Source organism: Sporothrix brasiliensis, assembly GCF_000820605.1.
Source record: "Sporothrix brasiliensis 5110 chromosome Unknown Cont22, whole genome shotgun sequence".
Lineage (NCBI taxonomy): Eukaryota > Fungi > Ascomycota > Sordariomycetes > Ophiostomatales > Ophiostomataceae > Sporothrix > Sporothrix brasiliensis.
This window is the reverse complement of record NW_024467141.1, coordinates 1,565,848-1,584,458: the sequence shown is the minus strand read 5'-3', so window position 1 is coordinate 1,584,458 and position 18,611 is coordinate 1,565,848. Positions and strand designations below refer to the sequence as shown.

The following is an 18,611-nucleotide window of genomic DNA, read 5'->3' as shown; positions in this document are numbered from 1 at the left end:
GCAACGTACAAAGGTGATCGACCGGGAGCCTCCGACCACCAAGCGTTAGCTTCCTCAGCACATCGCCTGGTCGATTGCAGCTCTGCTATGCTTCTGCACAATGCAGAAGCATTGCTAACACTAACTCGACCTACCACAGATCCTGAAGAACGTGGCCGCCCACAATGGAAGGGCGGTCCTCATTCGGTCGTGACCGCGAACGGGATCGTGACCGAGGCCGTGACAGGGATCGGCCCGTGAGCTTGCCCGAACACCTCACCTCTCCGAACCCACAGTTTGCCCCTCAGCTCGACCATGGGACAGTACCTCATGTGTCTCAAGGATCGCAGATATCCCAGACGTCGTCTCGCGCTCCTCATCTTCCTTCATTGCCAGAGTCGCCATTAACACCTGCACGCATGAGCGAGAGCGCCACATTTCCGCTGCCATCCGTCTCCTCCCAGACAACTGATATCAATACCAACACCTCCACAGCACCGAGCGACCCAGCACCCCCTGCCTCGGTACCCGCCATGCAGCCTACGATTCGAGCTGTCACACCTGAACCCCTCGACCACAGCACAATCGTCACACAAGACCTGTTGGATGCGGCCAACGCCTATTCCGGCATCTCTTCGTCCACAGTACCTCCCCTACCACCACGCGTATTTGGATCCATGTCGCCACAGGGCTCACCAAGAGCTCTGTCCCACCATGGCAGCACAACCAGTCGTCGACAGGGTGTTGTTTTCAGCGACACCATGGCTAGCCCCTTTGACAGCACCATTTCTGAGTCCAGTCCCCCGTCCCGGCCCGCCGTATTGCGTCCTCGGACGCACACCATGGATGGTGTTTCTTTATTTCGCGAACCCCTTGTCTCCAGCGCCTCTCCCGAGAGCAGGAATAGGGTTGGCTCATTCTCTTCGTCAGGCACGGTCGATAGCACCTTTCGCTCGACGTCCTCGCTGCAAGGACCCCCGCTTGAGTCGCTGCTCAGCTATCCCCACATCGCCGCCACCAGATCCTCTGAGACCCAGGCCACACCGACGTCAGCTCCCTTTGGCCGCATCACGGCGTCCTCGTCCGCCGGCAGCGTCTCATCTATCGGCGGGACAGGTTTCGTGTCCTCTGCCCCCTCGGTCACTTCGTCAAGGGACAAAAAGTCCTCTAGTAGGCGGCTCATAAAGAGATCCACGTCTCGTCCAACCTCGCCCCTCATTTCACCACCACCATCCGTCGATTCATTGCCACTACCAATCCCGACCGACAATGCCAACAAAGTTCTCATGCTCATGAAAAATCTTTGTGGAAGGATGCGCGGTGAAATTGAATACCGGAACCTGGGAGAGGAGTCGTGGCACCAGGGCATGTCGTATATTGAAGAAGAGAAGGGCAGCCTCATGTTCGACGCCGGTGACCATGGTCCGTTCCATATGGCATTGGTGGCCGACCTTCGCGGCTGCCGTGTTGTGCCCGCAGTCCGGCCCGATAAAGACGGCAGGTGCTTGGAGCTTGCCAATGCCCAAGCGACAACAGAGATCATCTTTCGGCCTCTTGTGGCCACCGAATTTGATTTGTGGCTCGCCGCACTTCTCTGCTGGCAGCAGCTACGTCTGAGCCCCGGCGTCGTGGCCGCCCCTCCAGCCACTTCCAAGCCGCCAAATAGCCGTAGCACGAGCTCGTCCACCATTGACTCTAGTAAACGCCGGGCGTCGGCGGCAAAGGTCAAAGAAGGAGCCATCATCAAGGTCGGCAAGGTCATGCTGTGGGACAAGGGCGCCGCTACATCACCACGCGCCATTGTGAAGCGGCCTTCCACGCGTGACCTCAGATCCATACAGACATCATGGCGCCGTGTCTCCTGCATTTTGCAAGGAAATGGTGAATTCAAGCTCATGACGGAGAACGATGTCACAATTTTATCAGTCATTGAGCTTGCTCAGCTCAGTCGCTGCGCCATCCAACAGTTGGACAAGTCAGTGCTCGACGACGACTATTGCATCGCCATTTTCCCCATCTACGCACCAACATCAACGCACCTATCCATTTTCCGTCCTGTCTACATCGCCCTCGATTCACGAGTTGCCTTTGAGGTGTGGTTTGTCTTATTGCGAGCCTTTGCTGTCCCTGACGTTTACGTATTGGATCCCTCAAAGGACAACCAAGTGTATTCGATAACGGACATGCAGACCGAGCGAGAGGAAGCCGTCGAGGACGATTCGGCACCACCAACCCCAGACGAGAAATTCGTGGGGCTTGGAGAGAAGGGGTCATCAGAGACGCCTGTTCGTACACGGCAGCGGCAGCTGTTCCGCCTCGAGAAGACCTTGAACTTGCGGGTTACGGAGGCTAAAATCAAACCCCGCATACTACCCGACGGCAGCCCGGTTCCTGTGCTACCTCAGGAGCGCACCCATGAACGGCATCATGGCAAGTTAGCAAAGAACAATGATCCCGAGCAGCTGATTGGGAACTACTTGGCTGAGGTGATTCTTGATGGCGAGGTACGAGCCCGAACAACCATCAAATCAGACACAAAGAACCCGTTCTGGCGAGAAGACTGCGAGTTCGGCGACCTACCCTCTACGCTTCCTTATCTGTCTGTCGTTCTCAAGCGGGTGGATGGAAGTCTCGACAGCTTCACCCATCAGCTCCAAGCGTCATTGGGCCTGCCCCAGACTGGAAATCTATTCGAATACAACTACGGTGCCGTCGACATATCGTTGGCCGACATGGACAAAGGCAAAGACCATGAGCATTGGCTTCCAGTCATTGACGACAGGCAGCAGACCGTTGGCACGATGCTGATCAAAGTCCACCACGAAGAGCTAGCCGTGCTATCCGTCAAAGAATACAAGCCTGTCTTAGACATGTTACAAAAGTTCAGCTCTGGTCTTACCCTGCAGATTGCGGAAGTTATGCCGGGTAGCCTGCGCCGGCTCTCTGAGGTGTTCTTGAACATCTTCCAAGTTTCCGGTACAGCAGCGGACTGGCTCATGGCTTTAGTCGAGGACGAAATCGACGGCATCGGGAACCAGACGACCATGAAGAAGATGCGTTTCAGTCGACGTCTCCGGTCCAACGAGTCTATGGAGTCCTCGAGTGACCGAGAACAGATGGTTCGTGACATGGGCCGCTCACTTCAAGGAGAAGCCAATCTGCTCTTCCGTGGCAACTCTCTGCTGACACAGGCACTGGAGTTCCACATGCGCCGCCTTGGCAAGGAGTATCTCGAAGAGATATTGTCCGAGAAGATTTTTGAGATTAACGAGGTCAATCCTGACTGCGAAGTGGACCCCAGCAAGGTGTCCAATCATGAAGACATTCACAAGCACTGGGAGCTACTGATGGGATTCACCTATGAAATATGGGAGTGCATCACTGTTTCGGCCGCGCGATTCCCGTCGGAGTTGCGCCACATCTTGAAATACATCCGAGCCGTTGCTGAGGACCGGTACGGTGATTTTTTGCGTACTGTCGCGTACACGAGTGTGTCCGGCTTCCTCTTCCTCCGCTTTATCTGCCCAGCGATTCTGAACCCCAAGCTGTTTGGCCTGCTGCGCGACCACCCCCGCCCTCAGGCGCAGCGGACTCTCACCCTCATTGCCAAAGGATTGCAGGCACTTGCTAACCTGTCAACGATTGGCAAGAAGGAGACCTGGATGGAACCCATGAACCGTTTCTTAGCCGGGCAGAGACAGTCGGTCAAGGACTTTATCGATGCTGTGTGCTCAATTCCCGCGGAGAAAGTGAACGCCGCCCCGATATTGCCAGCCTCATACTCGACACCCATCGCCATTATGGGCCGGTTGTCTCCTGCAGCTCGCGAGGGCTTTCCTAGCCTCCCTTATCTGATCGACCAGCCCCATTACATCGCAGCTCTGGTGAAGATGTGGATGGACGCACACCCGCTCTCCGCGCCCACGCACGTCTACGACGGCGACCTCTTGGAATTCAACGGTGTCTGTGTGGAGCTCCAGGCACTGTCAGACGAATGTTTTACGCGCACGGTGGTGCTTCGTCAATCAACGGATACGGACAGCTCGCATCCCAAGCCGGAAGAAACACTCGCTGAGTCAATGGAACAGGCTAGCTTGGCGGACACCGTGAATCTCTCCTATGGTAACAGCTCAACTTGGATGGAGAACGCCGAGGGCGTCAGCGTCAACAGCTATAGCGGCCATATCGGCAGCCGCAGTGGCGGCTTGGCACCACCGGGATCCTCGGGCAGCGAGGTGGACGACAACTGGGGACGTGACCACAAGGAGCGCCAAGTTAGCAGCAACAATGGCAACAGCAATGGTAAAGAACAATACGACATCGGCGGGTCAATCAAGATCCTGCGCAATGGCAAACAAGCACGCAAGTTCCTCAGTGGTATCATCAACCGCAAACCCCGGACAGCCAGCCCCGAGCATATCGGCGTGCCTGGCTTGGACACCCGAGACAGTGAGTTCAACAAGGACGGCGAGCAAGTCCGGGAGCGCGAAGTGAAAGACCGCGAGAAAGGGCGGGAACGTGGCCGTGAGCAGGACCGTGAACTCCACGAACACGAACACCATAAAATCTTCCATCACCACCACAAAGACAAAGAGAGGGAGGGAGAGAAAGAAAAAGACAAAGACAAGGATAAGGCTAAGGAAAAGGACAAGGATACGGATAAGCTCACCAAGCGAGACAAGCCGACCAAGTCAGAAAAGTCGTCCAAGAGCCGGCACCTTGATCTGGGCGAGTCATGGTCACCCTCTGCCTTTGGCGCGCCAGACCTTCCTTCACGGCAGAGCAAGTAGTGACGGCCTAACCTATGAGACATCTATTCTGTCTACCTTTCCCCGTCCAACTGATTTTGCTGCTTTTCGTCTGTATTATATTACGTACGTCGACGGCCTCTCGTCCGTTACCGACGTTTATACCTTTGCAGACTCTTTTTGAGTTAGTCGAAAAGTAGAGAGCTTTAATGGGGGTTCCGGCGAAAAGCATCGCTTTTTTTATTTTGTGTATGCGTCTGAAACGCCCCTGGTATATTAGTCACAATTTTGCATATGTTTTCAATAGCTTTTTTGATGACTCTTTCATATATCCCAATACCACATATTTGTTTTTACTGCTTACGAAGCTTCAAGGTCCAAACCATCGTCGCTCCTTCCCTGAAAGTGAACTTCTCGCCTTCGTTCACCCCTGACTGCATTGAGTAGGAGGTCGAGATAGCTCCTTCTCTCTTCGCGACGGTGCGCACATCGCTCCTTCCGATTGTTTACATTTTGAATTTCACAATAAGCGGAATGTGTCTCATTCCTCGCCCCTGAAAGTATCATCGAGAATCGGATTTCTTGGCCACCAACCTCATCTTCTTTTGTCAGCGCATCAACCACTACAAGTTTTGATTCGGGACCATATTTTTTTTGTTCCCTGTAGCTCCCCATAGCTTAACAATGGCTGACTGGTCAGAGATCTTTGAGCAGCGCCTGCAAACGGTACTGCAAGACGACAAGGAGCAGGGTGGGAAGGGAGTTGGAAGCAGTGCGAGGGCCTTATCTAGCCGCGATCTCGATTTGACACCTCCACCGACACACCACAAAGTGCCCATCGACCCGACCGGTGCCTTTTTTGAGTCAATTCAGAACCAGAGCCGGTCGTCTGGCCTTGTCGCTAAGGCTACGATGACCAACCATGCCGTTGGCAGTGGACACCATGCCTTTCAATATTTCGAGCCGTCATCAGCGTCGTCATTCTCTTCGTTGCGTACCGTCGTCACCCCGGCCGCGCAGATAATTCGGACGGCATCGACATCTCCTCCTGTGATCGAAATTGACCGGCCCGATCTCACAGGCTTGCAGGGTGAGTGTCAATGACCAAGTAGTTCAACAGCCATGGCCCATTCTGACCTCACGTTCTGCAGAAAGCTACTCAAGCCGGGCTGAGGAGCTGCACTCGGAAGCCACCAACCGCATGGCCGCTGCCCAAGACGAGCTCGAGGCTGAACTCGGCCGCATGGCTCAGCGGGAGGAAGCGTTTCTGTCCACTGTGGTGGGCAAGCAGGCACACTTTAGCCGGTCGGCCGAGTCCTGGATGGTCAAGGTGCAGACGCGCGAGAGCACTGGACGCGGTGACGTCGGTGGCGGAGGTCCCGTGGAAAAGAATGAGCGGGTTGTCGACCGCATTGCAATGGTCCGTGCATCCGCCGTGGCCTTGGAGAGCGACCTCGAGAAGCTCTGGAAAGAGTGGGACCAGGCGCACAAGGAGGCGATGGACGTGTTGCAAGCCATGACGAGCGAGAACGAGGAGGACGAAGAACGGGACCAGATTCTCGCCAAGGCCAAGAAGGAGCTCGATGCAGCGGCAGCGGAGGCCACCAAGGAGATGAAGGAAAACGAAAAGGTATTTCTCAAACTTGTGCCTTCGTTGCCGTCTTGATCGTTCGCAGCTAACAATGTGACGTAGACATTCAAAAAGGCCATTTTTGCCGAAGAGTGCAAGCTTGCGCAGATGATGCTGTCGAGACAATCAAAGTACGATTAGATGTCACTGCAAGGTAGTGCGGGTGCCATGGACCGGCGAGGGTTTGACATTGATTGACATCAGGGCGCTGTTACTGTTTCTCATGTTTGCTGGTGGATCCAGTGCTTCTGTCAACGTTGCAATAAGAAAGTCATTCTAAATTCAAGTCTATTGTATTGCACAGGGTTATCTCAAAAAGGGAGCTGATATCATGTCTAAGAAAAAGAGCAGAAGTGGCTCCGACCAACAAACTTGCTGTCTACCTTGTTCCACGTGCGCCTGCTGGTGCGTCTGTCCGCCGTTTCTGCAACGACCGGCCGACAGCGTCGCGCACCATGGGATCTGCCCGGATGGTGTTCTGTACCAGCCACTCCTTGATCTTGCCACGCACATTGCTCAGGACCTCGTCCTGGCCCACAAACGGCGCCATCTCCATCTCCAGCAGCCGCGTGGCGTCTTGGTCCAGTGACCGGCTTGTGCTCTCGAGGCGCTCCAGCGCAGCCAGCAGGGCCGGGTCGGCGGCACCCTGGGCACCCCCACTCGGGTTGGCTTCGCTGTCGGCGGTCACAACCTGGCCGCTACGCGTGTCGGCGCCCAAAAGCGGTCCGATCTGCGAAAACGCAATGTACATGGTCAAACTGAGCTTGCGGGCGAGTTGGATGGCCTGGAAGGGCAAGTAGGGCCCGTGCTGCGGCACCAATGCAGCGAACAGAGGGTTGAGCACGTCGGTCAGGATCTGCGGGTGGTAGGGACGCGAGATGGTGTGCAGCTCAAAGACCAAGACGCTCGTCAAGACCAGCCAGCGCTCATAGCGGCCCCACGTCAGGTAGCCAACCAGGCCCAACCCGTACAGCGCGGCGGCGGCCACGGTATAGTAGGGCGTGAGGGTGCGCACGCCCATGGAGACAAAGTCGTAGATGGTGGAGCAGCGGTTCTGGCCATTGTTGCTGTTGTTGGTGGCCCAGGCGACAGACACGGGCCCGAAGCGGTCGTAGGCAAAGCGGCGGGCGGGGTCGAGCAGCGTGTCGGCGGCTGTCTTGAGGTGGACAAAGTAATCGTTGATGGTGGCCTCGTCGGCGCCCGCCGAGCCGGCTTTGTCGGGATGGTGCAGGGCGGCGAGACGGCGGAAACGCGACTTGATCTCGCGGTCGGTGGCGGTGAGGGGCACGCCAATGTCGCGGTAGAAGGAGCCGGCACGGCGCAGTTCGTAGTCAGCCTCGTAGATGGTGTACGCCAGATAGAGGGCGACGACGAGGATGTGGATGCGACGGCGGTGCTCGGCAAATCGAGGGGTGCCGGGCATGGGCCGCGGGTCACCTGCGCGGATGGTGAGGGAGTAGTATATAGACTGTGTCCAGCCGGTGACAAACTAGACGTGCATGTGCATGTGTTAGATGCGTCTCGGGAGCCTGAATAAAAACGAAACGGTAGATGGAGGTAAACAAACGTTGGGCAGGAAGCTCCAGCCGACGAGGGAGAGAAGGCCGGACATGGCGACGGGTTTGGGGGTTGGGGATTTGGGAGGCGATGATACTGCGTTGTCGAGTCGTTAAGGTGGTAAAATCATGGGAGGTCGAGGGTCGGCATCGTCAAAAAGAGGGCAAGAAACGAGGTCGAAGAGCGACGAGTGAGTTGAGTTGTCGATGTGTCGACAGTGAAAGTGGAAGGACGATCGAAATAGCTTCACTTGGCCGTTTTTGGTGCAAAGTGTCCCTTTCTGCCCTTGAGTGGTCGTTGACCCCTGGCACGTCTTTTTAATTGGTAGTGTCAGCGCTAGGCAAATTCGCGTTCAGTGCATAAATCCTCGGGCAAGACCGTTGTGGCCCAGACGCATTTGGGCTGCTGAATCCAGCGAATGAGAAGCTTCGTCTTACAGCAAAGGACTCCGCCAAAAAGCTCCTTCTGCCTCTAGACAACAATGAACGGAACCACGACCTGACACCTTCCAACAAAAAATTGGAAAGAAGACGCTCGTTTGCGTTATGTTGGCAAATCGGGTAAGACCATCCGAGCTTGACGTAAATGGGTCCGGGTCAAAAGGAAAGTGCGATTGAGAGGGGGTGAGATGCACTGCCGTGCTTACTGCTTGCTACGGACCTGGTTCAAATCCGCCGACTCCGCTTCCCCTCCCAAGCACGACCTCTTGATCTCGTTCAGTTAAAAGCCCCGTTGTTGCTTTTTCATATCTCGTCACTCTTTTCTTTCTCTTTCTAGTCTTGTCCGTCAACAACATTATGAGATTCGCATGTATCTAGCAAAGATCACGAAACAACGAAATTGACGCTCCATTCATAGCAATGCTTTGTCATCGACAGCCTTCTACAGCTTTGACCATCTCTCTTTGCTCGCCTGGTCCCGAAGGATCTTTCTAAGGATTTTGCCCGACTTCTTTTGTTAGTTGTCGTGAAAATTACACGGATAAGAGCAAATGACAAGGAGCAAACTCACCGGGTTCTTGGGGATCTCATCAACAAACACCACGCCGCCAGTCAGCCGCTTGAACGGTGCCACCCGTGCTGCCATCCACTTCGCAATGTCTTCGCCGGTTGCTTTTGAGCCGGCTGCGCGCACGATGTAGGCCCGAGGCCGCTCCTCGCCGTAAACTGCGACACCGATTACGGCGGTATCGACGACATCCGACCGCTCGATCAGCACGGCTTCAAGCTCGGCCGGCGCGACCTGGTTGCCCTTTACCTTGATGAGCTCCTTACGGCGGTCGACGATGAAGAAGCCAGCGCCGGTGGCGTAGCGGTTGACATAGGCAATGTCGCCCGTCTTGAGCCAGCGGGTGCCGTCGGCGTCGACATGGATGGTTTCCTCGGTGGCCTTGGGGTTGCGCCAGTAGCCTCTCATCAGTGTCGGGCCGGTCACCCAGAGTTCGCCCGGTTTGTTGGCCTCGGTGATGTACTTCGGGGAGCCACTGCCACCTCCTTCGTCGACCGCCACCAGCCGCGCCGAGTAGTTGGCTCCAAGCTCGCCGACTGAACCGTCCCCAGCATCGGTATCGGCGGTCCATGTCAAACACGTGCACGTGACCTCGGTCATCCCCCAGCCCTGGCGAACGGGCACATCGGCGTTGGGCCACAGCTTCCGGAGGGCCGCAACAGATTCACTGGCCAGTGGTGCGGCACCACTAGAGACAGCCTCGACGCTGCTCAGATCGTACTTCTTGACGATGGGGTGCTTGGACAAGGCCACGGCTATGGGTGGCACGAGCGACAAGGTCGTGACGCGGAACTTTTGGATGTGGTCAAGGAACTTGATAAAGTCAAATTTGCCCATTATGTACGCGGGGATCTCCATCTGGGCCATGATGGCGATAAAGTACGTCTGCCCATATGCATGGTACATGGGCAGGAAGCACAGGCCAACCGTGCGCTGGCGCGCGGCGACAATATCTGGGTCGTTGCGGCCGACAGAGACAACGCTTTCGCAGTTGGCCACATAGGAGTGGTGGCTGATCTCGACGCCCTTGGGCATGCCCGTCGTGCCACTGCTGTAGTTGAGAGCGCATGTGGTTGTGGCAGGATCCGTGGGCTCGACCCAGTCCCAGACCTGCGCCCGCCGGTGATTCCCCTGCAAGAGATCGAGCCAGTGCCGGACACCGCTGGCGCCACCATCGGGCAGTGTCTGCTTCGGCGGGTTCTCGGTCGAGACCACATCAGAAGGCGGATCTGGGACCGCGTCAAGCACGTATATCCGGTCATGCGGCAGGCCGACCGCGTCCGCCGCTTCGAGAGTCGTGGCCAGGCTGTTGGCGGCGGTAATTACGAACTTGGCACCCGAGTCTCGCAGCTGGTAGGCCAGCTCGCGCGCGACATACGACGGGTTGGCGCCGCTGAAGATACCGCCTGCCATGAGGGTGCCCACGAAGATGGGGGGGAAATAGATGTCATTGCTCGAGAAAAGCAGCATCCGGTCGCCGGCCTCCAAACCGGCATCCTGCAAGCCGAGGGCGATGCGCTTGCTCAGCAGACGGTAGTCAGACTTGGAGATAAAGTGAGTGTCGGGCCGGTCGGCATCGATCAGGAGCCTCTTGTCCGACAGCGGTTCCTGGGACGAACCGAAAATCCACTGCTGCAGCGAGCAGCGCGGAATCGGTGAGTTGTGCCGTGAAACGATCGTCATGGTGTCGGGTTTGTATTGTCAAGTGATGGTCGTCAGATCAAATATCGCGGATATCGTCGCCAAGTAAAACACCGTCGAGTAGTTTTGTGGCAAAAGCAAAGCTTAAAAGGGAAGGACAAAAAGGCGTCAACAGCTGCTTGCCAACTCGACGTAAAAGAAGGAAGGACAAGCGGTCACCGGAAAGGCAGCACTGAATCTGTTTGTGCAGATGTGAATCGACAATCGGAACGAACACGGTCAACGGCCGGCCACAGCAATGCGTACCTCGCTCGAGTAAATATATGGGGAGAGAGAGGGGATCCTTCGGCCATCGTGCATACCGACAAGCCGCGTTACCCCATCCCCGGAGTTGTGCATGGGAAAGAGGAGCAGCGCGATCAGGGACTGGAGCTGGCCAAAACAGAAGCAAGCGAGCCGAGGCTGGCGCAATGGCGTATGTGGTACCTTCCCTTGTTTAGACGGGGCAGAGGCGACGAAGAGGGGAGGGATGGGGGGCAAGAAGCCCAGAAAATGCCCAGACAGGAAAGGACGAAGGACGTCGGAGGAACGAGCAAATACAACACTATTTCCTTTTACCCATCGTTCTTTCTTTTCTTTCCTTCTTTTGTCCCTCTCCCTATATCCCCTTTCAGCTATCTACCTGTTGCGGCTTCCCAACGCCGTTTCAGTTGGCAGGAACGACGCATCGGAACGGAACTCAGGAACCCGAGTCGTCTTGCCAGCCGAACACAAAATGGCAGGCACGGCTATCGTACGACGTCGACGTATTACAAACAGAAGATGTCCGTCGTACCTGTCATCATTGTGTCCCTTCTTAAGCTAGAGCTGCCATTTGAACTTGGACAGCCAAGTGGAACCGTCCTGCCCTCTGCGCTGTGCTCGCTACCTTCTTCGTAAAAACATTTGGACCGTCTCCTCACACACTAGCAGGCTCAGTGGCCTCGCTGCCGTTGCTTCCTTCCCTCCCCGCACTTTAGCTCTCTAGCTCGGTGCGATGGTATCAAACAGCGCAATTCCCCAGATTTGCTGTTTCCCATTCGGGAAAGGCGCCAGCCCATTCGCCGTCCATGACCTTTTCTTTCTGAGCAGGAGCCTCCGACAGGCTCTGTATCTTGTTTCCTCTTTCTTGTCTTCCGCCGCCAAATATCTCGGACTTACAGCGGACCTTTTCTCCTCTTTCATAGACGCAAAAAGTAAACGCAAGACAGTGTTTATCTCGGGCGGTGCAACTGCTGGTGAACCACGGGGCACGTTCGATGTGGCATTGTACCAATGTACCGTTTAGCTCCCACCCGTGCCACTTTGCGGTTGACTTATGGCTTCAGGGGGCTCCGAATCGATGCAGACCTTGTTCGATGCAAACTTGCAAAATAGCCTTGCTGCCGTTCACTCCGGTTCTGTCCCTGTGCATTTCGTCACATCTTTGCCCTCAATCTCCACTCCCCTCGTTCTCGCATTCATACTCCGGTCTGTGCATCCAAAGTCCTTGCCAATCCGTTTGAAGAGCCGTTTCTTTGCCCGCACACTAACCCAAGCCGAGGTCGACCTTTGAGATTAATGTAACTCCGCACTGCGGGGAGCTCTCTTTGCACTGGCGGTAAGCGGCAAGTTGATCGACACTACCTTGGTTTTTAGTGCAAAAGTTTCGGACAACGATCGCGGGACGTTCACCGTATGCCGTCTTAATAATATATTAGCTACGACATAGGCCTTCGTTATTGCCGGTCTCCTTTGGTAACGAAGACTCGTCGTTGTGGTGTTCACTCTCACCGTAAATAGAAAATAAGAAAGTGGTACAAAGTGCATCTATAACTACAGAAAAGATCCCTTTCGGGGTTCTCTGCCGAAAATGTGGTATTGCCTTGAGCTTTGCGTTCTATGAAGTCATTTCTGGCTCCTACGCTGGCTTCTCTTGAGCTATAATCACATCGAACGTCCTGTCTTTTGACAAAGACTGCCTTCACAGAAGCCCTCGTCCATCCCCAGTCCACCCAAAAAGCCGAATAGAAGAAGAACAAAGAAATGGAATAAAAAAAACAGTATAAAGTAAAAGAAACCAAGTTGAATAAGACTAAAAAAACTCCTCAACCGGGTTGCCGATCTGGCCGGGGTATATTTGAGAAAGAAAACAGGAATAGGAAAAGGCAAGAAAAAGAGATAAAGAAAGTCGTCATGAGAGAAATAAGAGAGAGGTAGGATTATGTCGTGTCATCAAAAGGTAAAAAGAAAAGAAGATGTAACGTGGCGGTATTAAAACAGATGACAAAGCAGTCATCAAGAAGAAAGTAAGAAGAAAATGAAGAGGTAAGAGGTCAAGTCATCACATCATGCCCAGCCGTGTCATGCGCTTCTCCATCCGCGGGCGTGGGCCCAGACGGTTGCCGCTGGGCAGACCAAACGGTCGTGCAGCTGAGCCGAGAGCGTTGGGATTCGGCAGGCCGACAGACGGACGACGGGAGACGCCGGGGCCGGAGGGCAAACCGTTACCACGTGGGACCGCAAGATTGTTGCCCATGCCGCCCCGAGACGAGGCAGATGAGACCGACGAAGCCGGAGTCAACGGCGCCTGCGACAGCCACGTCTGCTGCACCCGCTTCCAGGCGTCCCGTTCGCAGTACACGGCGCCTGCCACCTCAAAGTAGCCGTCCTCGAGAGGCAGACGGCAGTCGGCACACACAAAGCATGTCGGGTGGAATTTGCTGTCGGCCTCATCCGCCAGATATGAGCCCTCGATGCCGTTGCCGCAGCTGCCGCACAGGCTTCCGTTGACAGCGTGGTAGTGGCGCTCGCAGTATGGTTGGTCGTTGTGCACATAAAAGGTGGCGGACGAGAAGGGCTCGCTGCAGGTGGTGCACACAAAACAAGCCTTGTGGTAGCGGCCAGTGAGGCGGCCGTCGGCGCTCGACACGGACTTGCCGGTGATGAGGTCGCCACAAGCCTTGCAGTTGCCGCGAGAAGGCATGGTCGGCACGACCGGGACTGTGGGAACGGCAGGCATGGGCGGCGCCATGTTGTTCGCCCCTGCTCCGCGAGACCAGCTACTGCCGTTTCCGCTACGGGACAGCGCACCTATGGACTGATCACGTGCACGACTGGGATCCCGGCGCAGGTTTCCGTTTCCGTTGCTGCCATAACCGTTATCCGTGTCGTCCTGCATCGCATTGCGGCCTCGCGATGGAGGCCGGCGGTCAGGGGATGAGCGGCTGTTGGATGAGGGGGGGTTGGAGGCGCCAAAGCCGCCATAGCTGCCGTTGCGGCCACGCTCATCTTGGGTAGGGCGAGGGCGTTCTTCTCGGCGCTCATCGCGAAGATCCTCAGATGGATTCAGCGCTTGCAGGTCATTCATCAGGCTGTCGAAGTCGGCCATGTTAGACGCATTGCTCGGCTTTCGTGGCTGTTCGCGAGGCACCTCGCGGACTTGGTCACGGCTGCTGTTGTTGTTGTTGTTGTTGCTGTAATAATTGTTTGTGCCATTTTTGTTTGGCGAGTTCGACGTCGACGAAGTCGTAAAGGACGATGCCGACGAAAACGACGATTGCGAGGACGACAACGCAAGATTCCCACCAGGTCGGCTCGCTACGCTCGACACAGTGGACGACATGGAGTCCGACGCTGAATGGTACGGGTTACCAATGCCAAATTCGGCGGCGAGGTTGATTTTCGGAATGGTGGGAGTGCTGGAGTCAGTTGAGTCGTCACGGCCCGACGTACGCGGCCGCAGCAGACTGGTGCGTGGCGGTGGTGCACGAGACGTGTCGGGGCCCATGACAGGCCGGCGCATGGGGTCCGACGGCTGGCTACTGCTCCCATACGAGTTGTTGCTGTTACTATTGTCGTTTTGGCCCATTTTGCCCATATTGCCATAGCCATCGTTATATGCTTGCCGCCTCCGCTCAGGGCGAGGACCCGGTGCCGACGGTGTGCGCGACGGCAGCTCAGCGCTCTCGCTCAGACGTGGGAATGTGCCGGCGCGGTTGAATGCGGGCGGCTGGAAGTCGTCGTCGTCGAGCGTCAGATTGCGGCCCTCCATGTTCTCCCGGCTGTAGTCCGAGTTGTTGGCCGCCCGCGGGAAGGCATTGCGGGCGTTGGTGGGTTTGCGGCCGAGGCCACTGTTATCAACGTCAAAGGGCCCCGGGGCTATTGTGTTCATGCGCTGCAGCAGGTTGGTTGCAGGCTGGCGCTTGGGGCTGCTGGATGGCGGCGGATAGGCGTCATCGTCAAGGCCCCCGTAGCCACCAGGTCGACGGGGTTGGGTCGATGAGCCATATGCAGACGGTGAGTCGAACTCGCCCGCAATCTTGGGCTCAAAGTAGTCGTTGCTGCCTGTGTTGCGGTCGTTGCGGTCGTTGCGATCGCTCATGTTGCGATCGTTGCCACGACCACCGCCCAGACCGCCCGTCCGCAGGCCACCCATCATCATGCCAACAGGCGTCTTGGGCGAGACACTCTGGGAGCCGCTAGAGTTGCTAACGGGTGTAAGCTGTCCTGTGCGGTAGTAACTGCGATCTACAAGTCTGTTAGATGTGTATAGGAGTAAAGCTGGCGTGAAAGAGAACTCACTCGCTGCCGATGTGTCGACTTGTGGTGGCAGACGGTTTGGCCGGTCCTGGTCGCGGCTGCTGTAGCCATAATTACTGCTGCTGCCGTTCTTGCTCCCATAGGACACGAACTGGTCAAAGTTGGCCGGTGGCGCCGGTGCACCTGTGGGCGGTGTTAGTTCTCTCCTTCTCTCCACCTTTTCCAGTATCGTTTTCTTGTTCGACGTTAACGCACTCTCTTCTGCTACTTTGCCACAAATGTGCTCGCCCATCATAGAGATCTCAATTTCCTGGCTGCATGACGAGCACTTGATGGTCGGCAAGAAGCTTGCCGGCCGGTCCATATTGTGCGTGTTGTGTGAAGTGGTGTGATGTTGTTCTTGCTGCTGCTGTTGTTGTTGTTGTTGTTATCGTCGTCGGTGGTGAGGACATCAAATGCCGGGCTCCCTCCAGGGGTATTCTAGTCCTCGATGGTCAATTCCGTTCGCCAACAGCTCATATGTATATGTATACGCAGTGTTGCCGACTGCTTCAAATGTCGTTGTTGATTGTGTTTTGGTTTGACGCACGGCGCGGGTCCCAGGTCGTTGCCTTTTGTCCTTGGTGCTGCTTCCTTTGATCCCAATGTTCTTCCAAACAATGGCGTTGTTTAAGTCCAGTCGAGGCGTGATGTGTTTGTTGTCGATTCGATGGAAGACGACCAGTTGCCCAATTTGGAACAGTGATGAAGAGAGTTGTTTGAGACAGAAAAGAATAAATAAATGCGTGATCAAAAGAATTACGGGTTGTAAGAAAGAAGGACAAGGGGGAAGATAGCCAGAAAGAAAGTGAGGAAGGAAGAAAGCAAGCAAAGTAAACGAGAAGATGGAAAAGAAGGTGAACAGGGGTCAATGTGCAGGGTTAGAAGAAACGAGTGTGTTTTGAAAGCGAGAGTCCGAGTGGATTTGAAAGAAAAGACGGTCAAAAGAGGAGGGCCAAGTTTGAGGTTGTCAAATACGGTGTCGTATCTGGAGGCCAGCAAAAGTTTTAGAGAAGCCCAAGAAAGACGGGGAAACGAGGACCCTGGCTAACAGTTGCTTAGTGTTGCGTTTCGTGTGTCGAAAACGGAGGGGTCAAAAGAGGAGGATCAAAAGGTGGTCAAGGCTGTATCGAACAGATGGGGCTTTTCTTTGATGAAATAGATGAAAGAGGTGAGAGCGAGCAGGGGGGGGGCTATTAGAAAAAAGGGCACGGTGCAGGCCAAGTAAAATAAAAATAAAATAACAGAGAAATACGCCGTAAAGAAGACTACTGAACAGGGACCCCTTCCCCTTGTAAGCAGCAGCAAGAGGAGCAAGAAAAGTAAGAGGGATGGCACGGACGCGATGTACGAGCACGGATGCAGCGAGGAATGGAGAAGTGGAAAGAGTGACGCGAAACGAGGCCAAGTGAGGCCAAATGAGGCTGTGAGAGGCAAAACGAGTGAGTATGTGCAGTGGACGTGAGGATCGCAGGGAGATATTAAACAATGGTGGGTGCAGTGTAAAAAGAGTGCAGAACCGGATGTCCAAAAGGGAGGGAGACCCGTTTTAGCGGATCTATTCTCAGAAAGGCGACGTGTGAGGCATGCAGCGAGTTATTGAGAGAAGGGGTTGCGAGGGCCAAAACATTTGAAAGAAATTGATTGAAAGGCAAAGGGAGGGTACTTCGTAGACAGCGGGAAGTGAGTCTCAGAAAGAGAGGAAATGAGAAACGTCAGTCGATGCTCGCTTGCAGTCGGTGAAATGCAACCTCAAACGTGAAAAAAGGAGCTCTATTCGGGACAGTGTCAGGCCGACTGGTTGCCTAGGTAAAAAGGCAGAGGCCGCTTTGATACCGTTTGCCTTTCCCTTATTTGTTGCTCTGTTTTCTCCCGTGTCTTCTTCTCTTCTCTTTCTTCCGTATTCCGGCTTCCGTCCTCCGTCTTGCTTGGGCAACTGTCGATCACGATGCGGTAGCAAGGGTCGCCGTTTCGAAAAAAGAGCCCACGAGTTAGGGCAGTGTGGTGTAAGTCAGGTTGCCGCCTGCCATACAACCTATATTATTGATCAGTTCATGCCGCCCTCACAAAAGGTTATTTTCACTTCAGTTTTTCCTCTCCTCGTATTTTTGCCTCTTCGCTTCTTCCGTGTCTTCCTTTTTGATCCAGTTTCCTAACTCGATTAAGACAAAGTCCAACGGCCAGGTGGACTGTCTGTCTCTGTTTTGGTAAGTCGCTGTAATTTTAGTGTGCCTCTTCTCCTTTCTAGCCCCAAGACGGGCCATTGCAAAAAGAAAAAGAGAGAACAAGGAGGAAAACGGCCGAGATGTGGAGGCGATCACAAGTCGCCCTTGCCTGTGGGGTGACTCAGTGGTCTGTCTGGGCCAGTGTGTCTCGTCTTGTCCAAGAAGACAAGTCTCTGATGAGAGTCTGGCCAAAACTGGAGCCATGGAGTGCGTGGAGTCGAAAAGGCCAGGGCCGTGGCCTACGGAAATGAAAAGACCAGCCAAAATTTGATGCATGGACGGGAATAGAATCTCGACTAAAGCACGCCAAAGCTGGCGATTGCTATGAACACTCAGTAGATTGGGCATGGGCCACAGTGGGGGAAAGTGCAATGGTGAGGCATCATACGTCGTAGGGTAAGAACGACTGTGACCAGATATCACAAGGTGAACGACGTACGTCGTAGAAAATTGAACGATTAATTGCAAATATCCACGGCACGACTGGTACTTTCATCAAAGCTAAACGTAACGGCAATGCTGTGTTACAAGAATCGCGGGAGCTCTAAGCGAATAGAAACACCTGTCACCTCCCACACCACTTCGGCATCGCCTTTTCCATACGACCTTCTGGTCCTTCTGGCTCTTCTGGTGTCATTTTTTGTGTATCTAACATCTATATCGAATTGGCTATGAGCACGCCGGTGGCCGTTTTGATTGCTTTTGTGGGAGTCTTATCTAACTTTTTTGTCATTAACTGCCACCGCCACAACCAGCTTAATCCCCGTTCCTGAATATCTTGCTTCACTAGACCGGTAGAAGACAAGCGGTGTGTCCAGACTGCCTCAGTGCTTGCGTCAAGGAAATATCGAAATTTCAACAATTGTCGGTCATTTTTTTCGAGACCGCACGGCGGACGGTCGCCAGTCGAGGCAACAAAAACTAAAAAAAAATATATATATATATATATATATAAAAAATAAGATTACGTCGTGGATTTCGGGCGGGCCTCCACACCACACACCACGAAAGAGAAAGAGGGCCGCTCTTGCCTGCATGTGTGCTGTGGCAGAGTGCACACTTACCGAGCACATTGCTCTTTCCCCTTTTTCCCTTCAGCTCTCGCCTTGTCTAGATCTTTTCATATCTTTACCGCCGCTCTTTCCTCTTCAGGACCCTTCAGGTCGCTTCAGGAAATCGCCCCTTCCCTATTCTAGCCATAGGCCAATATGATCTCCAGTGACC

The 18,611-nt window shown here is 54.7% G+C and overlaps 5 protein-coding genes across 5 annotated transcripts; 1 reads left to right on the top strand and 4 right to left on the bottom strand.

Moving 5' to 3' along the window:
- Positions 1 to 398: 398 nt before the first annotated feature.
- Positions 399 to 4,769, top strand: SPBR_08078 (RasGAP group protein; the record flags this gene model as incomplete). Its single annotated transcript, XM_040766316.1, has 1 exon — positions 399 to 4,769. One exon carries the CDS (start codon positions 399 to 401, stop codon positions 4,767 to 4,769), a length of 4,371 nt encoding a protein of 1,456 aa, XP_040614722.1.
- Positions 4,770 to 5,886: 1,117 nt separating this feature from the next.
- SPBR_08755 (uncharacterized protein) lies at positions 5,887 to 6,245 on the bottom strand (the record flags this gene model as incomplete). Its single annotated transcript, XM_040766993.1, has 2 exons — positions 5,887 to 6,001; positions 6,025 to 6,245. The coding sequence occupies 2 exons, from the start codon at positions 6,243 to 6,245 to the stop codon at positions 5,887 to 5,889; spliced, it is 336 nt and encodes a 111-aa protein (XP_040614721.1).
- A 491-nt stretch (positions 6,246 to 6,736) lies between these two features.
- Positions 6,737 to 7,969, bottom strand: SPBR_08507 (heat shock protein DNAj; the record flags this gene model as incomplete). The annotated part of the gene is made up of 2 exons (XM_040766745.1): positions 6,737 to 7,846; positions 7,925 to 7,969. 2 exons carry the CDS (start codon positions 7,967 to 7,969, stop codon positions 6,737 to 6,739), a joined length of 1,155 nt encoding a protein of 384 aa, XP_040614720.1.
- Positions 7,970 to 8,796: 827 nt separating this feature from the next.
- On the bottom strand, positions 8,797 to 10,605 carry SPBR_08316 (uncharacterized protein; the record flags this gene model as incomplete). Its single annotated transcript, XM_040766554.1, has 2 exons — positions 8,797 to 8,865; positions 8,926 to 10,605. The coding sequence occupies 2 exons, from the start codon at positions 10,603 to 10,605 to the stop codon at positions 8,797 to 8,799; spliced, it is 1,749 nt and encodes a 582-aa protein (XP_040614719.1).
- A 2,320-nt stretch (positions 10,606 to 12,925) lies between these two features.
- Positions 12,926 to 15,487, bottom strand: SPBR_08162 (LIM domain-containing protein; the record flags this gene model as incomplete). Its single annotated transcript, XM_040766400.1, has 3 exons — positions 12,926 to 15,111; positions 15,166 to 15,306; positions 15,379 to 15,487. 3 exons carry the CDS (start codon positions 15,485 to 15,487, stop codon positions 12,926 to 12,928), a joined length of 2,436 nt encoding a protein of 811 aa, XP_040614718.1.
- Between the last annotated feature and the right edge of the window lie 3,124 nt (positions 15,488 to 18,611).